This window comes from Lycium ferocissimum, chromosome 3 (assembly GCF_029784015.1).
Source record: "Lycium ferocissimum isolate CSIRO_LF1 chromosome 3, AGI_CSIRO_Lferr_CH_V1, whole genome shotgun sequence".
NCBI lineage: Eukaryota > Viridiplantae > Streptophyta > Magnoliopsida > Solanales > Solanaceae > Lycium > Lycium ferocissimum.
Window position 1 is genome coordinate 66323980 of NC_081344.1, and position 4581 is coordinate 66328560.

Genomic DNA, 4581 nt, shown 5'->3' on the forward strand with positions numbered 1-4581 from the left:
TTACAGCACTTGATATCGAACCCTGTTTTGGAGAACATCAAAAAAATAAAGGAGACGAAAAGAAAGCTACTACTCATTAGTTAGTTTGACCTTCTTAATTACTCCAACATAAATCAAAATGAAAGGAATTATAAAGGAATAGTATATGGTAAGTGTATTGACCAATTCTTCCTGGGAAATGGCTTTGTACGACCACTTACAATTTGAATAGATAATATTTTCAGATCTAGTTTGTTTTATTATATATATTTTTTTGATTTATTATATATAAAAATGAAGATATCATATAAAAAAGACATAAAATTAAAAACGAATTTGTAAAGAACTACAAAATCAATTGAACCACCAACTTCCAAATTAAACATGACCAAAATATCTTTAGTGAAGAAATAATATCTACCCCAAAGATATCCAACTACTTTTCAGCATTTGCATCTCTTGATATGGAACCCCTTTTTGGAGAACTAATATCAAAGAAATATAATACTTGTCAAGGTTTTAACAAGAAGAAGAAGAAGAAATGGATGTGAATGAAATGAGGCCAAACAAAATGATGTGTATTATAATGTATAAAAATATCTTTGAATGTAATCTTGTGATATTAAATACACAATGTGTGATGTTACAAGTAAGAAGTTACTAGCTATAAAATGTGACGTTCTTTTCGAAAAACACTAAAAAAAAGTAAGACACATAAACTAAAACCGACTTTCAAACGTGACAAAATATCTCTAGGGAAATATCTACCCCAGAACACATCTTAATTACCTTTTTTTTTTTTTTTTTATTTCTTGAACACACCTTAAGTACCTTCCAACAATTGCAACACTTGATAGTGAACCCCTTGTTGGAGAACATAAAAAGAAGAAAACAAATTAAAGCAAAAAAATTCAAGGTTTTAACAAGAAGAACAAAGAAATGGAGGTGAGTGGAACTATTAGGCCAAATAGAAGTGATGTGCATGTATCAAAGGAGGAAGAAGCAAAGATGGAGGAAGAAACAAGAGAATACTTTGATGGCATAGCACCAAAGAGACACACTAAACCTCAACGTAGTGAATATTCTTCTACTTATGCTGATGACATTATTACTTCTTCTGATGATGGTACAATTCCTGAACATCTTGAATTCCAACGTCTCGAGAATAATGATCCTCAGGTCTATCTCTTTCTTCCTAACGGTCTGTTTCGGGTTCGTTTAGATCTTATATATTCTAAATTATGTTTCAAGAAAGATCCGATATAGTTTTATAAGGTTGTTTTGGGGGTTCCCTTTTTTTTTTTTTTTTTTTTTTTTTTTCCTCCTTTTACACGTAGTTGTTGATGATCTATATGTCAGTAGAAAACGTCCTGAAAATAATCTTCGTTCAGATCTGATTCTGAGTTATGTTTCAGGAAATATCCGATATAGTTTTATACGGGTTTTTTCTTTTTTTCTTTCCACGTAGTTGTTAATGATCTCTATGTCAGCCGAAAACGTCTTGAAAATGAGAACTTGTAGCGATAGAGAAACTATTTTAAAAAATTTATATATATATACACTATATATTATTGAAGCGAGATGGGATTAAATGGAGCGACATGATGAGTAGTGAAAATTCATATAGCTGACCTTAATTAGCTTGGAATTTAAGTGTAGTTGATATATATTGTAGGTGATGAAGACTAGGAAAGGCTTTACATGAAATTGAACTCATAATTCTACGTTTCCATAACAGATCTGGTTTTCTCTTGATCCATTTGAATCACACCCTTGTTGATCAAATGGCGACGAGATGGCACTTCCGTTTGAGTGTTGAATCATGTGCAGCCTTTTTTTCTCCCGCTGGATCGAAGAGTACCTTTGAACTATGTTCAGGATTCACTGATAAGGAAGATTGGGGGTTTGGGGGGAAGAGGGTTGTTTGGTTTCTATGATATGATGCTAAAGTATAATGGAAGATACATGCTAACAATGGGTAGGAAACAGGAACCATTATGTAGAAGATTTTGAAGATTATAATCTCTCATACTAACATCAATTGAATTGTGATTAAAGGGAGAAATTTGGCAAATTTTGGATAAAAATATTTTTTTCACTCTCTCTGTTATTTTGGATTAGGATACATTCATGTGATATCCACAATTTCGGATTCATTTATCTTTTGGTTTTGGTTTGCAGAAATTGGTTTACAAAGGAAGCAGCCAAATGACACAGGAATTTGTGGAAACAGAGTATTACAAAGATCTTAATGGCATTGACAAACAGCACCACACGGTTTTACTCTACTCTTAGCATTCCTATTACCAACTTTCCCAATTTGAATCGAACCTCTCTATAACAGCATCGTTTGTCTGAATGTTTTTTGGCTGCTATAGTGAATGCTATTATAGAGAACATATATTATAATATAGGTAGACATTTAAATTTGGTCTCTGCTATCAATTGAACACTCCAAGTTACAAAATGATCATCTAGATACCTCCAAATTTATGTCTCATGTCAGCGTCGGGTGTCCAAGAGACACAATGGGGATGAGTTGAGATGTCTAGATGTGCATTCTCAAAGTTGGAGCGTTTAGTTGTCAGTTGAAGTCAGGTTAAGGTGTCTATCTATGTATTATGGCTATAATATAACATGAAAACCGGTTCCAAGGAGAACTCGGTTGTTATAGTGAAATGTTGTTATAGAGGATGGATGTTACGGAGAAGTCTGACTATATTTTTTTAGTCTATGTTGCTGGGGTCCTTCAAAAATGCGACATACGCATGTGAATTCTCCGAAGATAAATGCGATTTTGAAGGATCTGACATGCTATGGCGGTATTTTTAGAGGATCCGAGGGCAACATAACTTTTGGTTAAAAAATAAGGTTTGATTTTTTGTTTCTTGAAAATCCAGACAGGAACAGGATTTATCAAAGTGGAGAATGAAAATGGGAACACTTACAGTATAGGAACTGATTCTGCTACTGATTCATCCCATGTTTATAAGGGGAATCCAGCTACTAATGACTGGATTCCTTCTGCTGTTGATGAGGTATGCCCAAATGAAACTTTTGGTAGAATTTTTTTAAAAGCAAACCTTTTATTGCTAAATAAATTCGGTTTGAAATAAGCAGTAGTAAGACGAGAGAAAGACTTCTAAAAAATCACACAATAAATTATAAGGGTGAATAGGTTAAAATCCTCCTAAATTTTTTTTTCCCCTTAAACTTTTACATATCATTTTGTGAGTTCCATACATAAACTATTGGTGTTTCTGTTACCTCGTGGACTATAACCCTTTAGGTTAAAAACCCCCGATTGGATATGTGGCAAAATATTTGAGATAACTTGCTGCGAGGCGCGTGAGAGATGAAAAAAGTCTTAGAAATGAGCTCGCATGGCACAATGAGTTCATGGGGTTATGTGAACATCCACTATTTGGGGGCGGGGGCAGAAGGGAATTAACCTATCCACTCGATAAACTTTCCACGTGTACTGTCACTTGGAACTCTTCGGAGGAGCTTTTGTAGTGTGATGTTCACGTACCATGTCCTATTCCTCCAAGGGGTATTTTGATCAGAGTTCATAAGCTCAGGGCATCTGTGAACACTCAATAGTTTAAGTATGGAACTCGCAAAACGATAATAATTTAAGGAGATTTTGACCTATTCATTCTAATTATAACTCGATAAAGAAAGTTGGGCCAAACCCCCATACATCTGAGCAAATTAATTCAATTAGTAAACTATAATGACTCTCACTATAGGAAAATTACTTTACAATATCGGAACTTGATTCAGGTGGACCATATTCCTACTGGTTGGAAGTAGAAAATTCACATGGACGATAATAACTATTTTGGGTTTGATACTTGAGTGAAGGACAGGAAAATGGTGTTTTTTTATTCTCTTTGCATGTTGAAATTCTCAAATTTCATATCTAATTGCTTTTCATTTTTGGCGGATCAGGCTAATTTTATCTCAGAGAAACCAAACAGAAGTGAAAGCTGAAATTGAGTCCTGATAAATGCAGCACCTGGACATTGCAGAGCCCTATTTATTTTGTATTTCTGTGAAGCTTTGCTTCTAAGTGTCTCTCTTAGTGTTTGGTTGTATTTGAAGAACATGCAATATAATTCTGTCAAACACTTTTCTAAATCTCTACTCCTATTACCCTTTTCTTGTTATTTCCAGCAAGCTACTTACTAGTTATAAACTGGACATAAGTAAAATTGATCATAAAAGATGGCCAAATCACACCACCAAAGAGGTATCATGGAATGGTTGTAATAACCTAAACCCTTAACCAGAGGTCTCGAGGACGAAAAACATCTTGGTGGGGAGCGCTTTGTTACTCCCTCAGTCAACCAAATCTAATCGATGTCAATTTGAATTAGTTGGGACCAATGGGATTCGGATACCAAATGATGGTTAAACCAAACTAAAGAAGGAAAAAAAAAAAAAGAGAGAGAAAATGATCAGATCAACGACTCGCTTAGCATCGATCAGACAATCACATTCAAGAACTAGTTAACCTTCATCGTGAATCCTTCATTCAATCATTAAATTGATAAACCTGACCAAACTCAAAGTCATACCTAAATTTTACAACAATGG

General features: G+C 34.2%; 1 protein-coding gene across 1 annotated transcript; it reads left to right on the top strand.

Moving 5' to 3' along the window:
* The first annotated feature begins 788 nt into the window (after positions 1 to 788).
* LOC132050453 (uncharacterized) lies at positions 789 to 4114 on the top strand. The gene is made up of 4 exons (XM_059441702.1): positions 789 to 1158; positions 2161 to 2256; positions 2880 to 3017; positions 3934 to 4114. Exons 1-4 carry the CDS (start codon positions 919 to 921, stop codon positions 3973 to 3975), a joined length of 516 nt encoding a protein of 171 aa, XP_059297685.1. The 5' UTR covers positions 789 to 918; the 3' UTR covers positions 3976 to 4114.
* Positions 4115 to 4581: the final 467 nt, after the last annotated feature.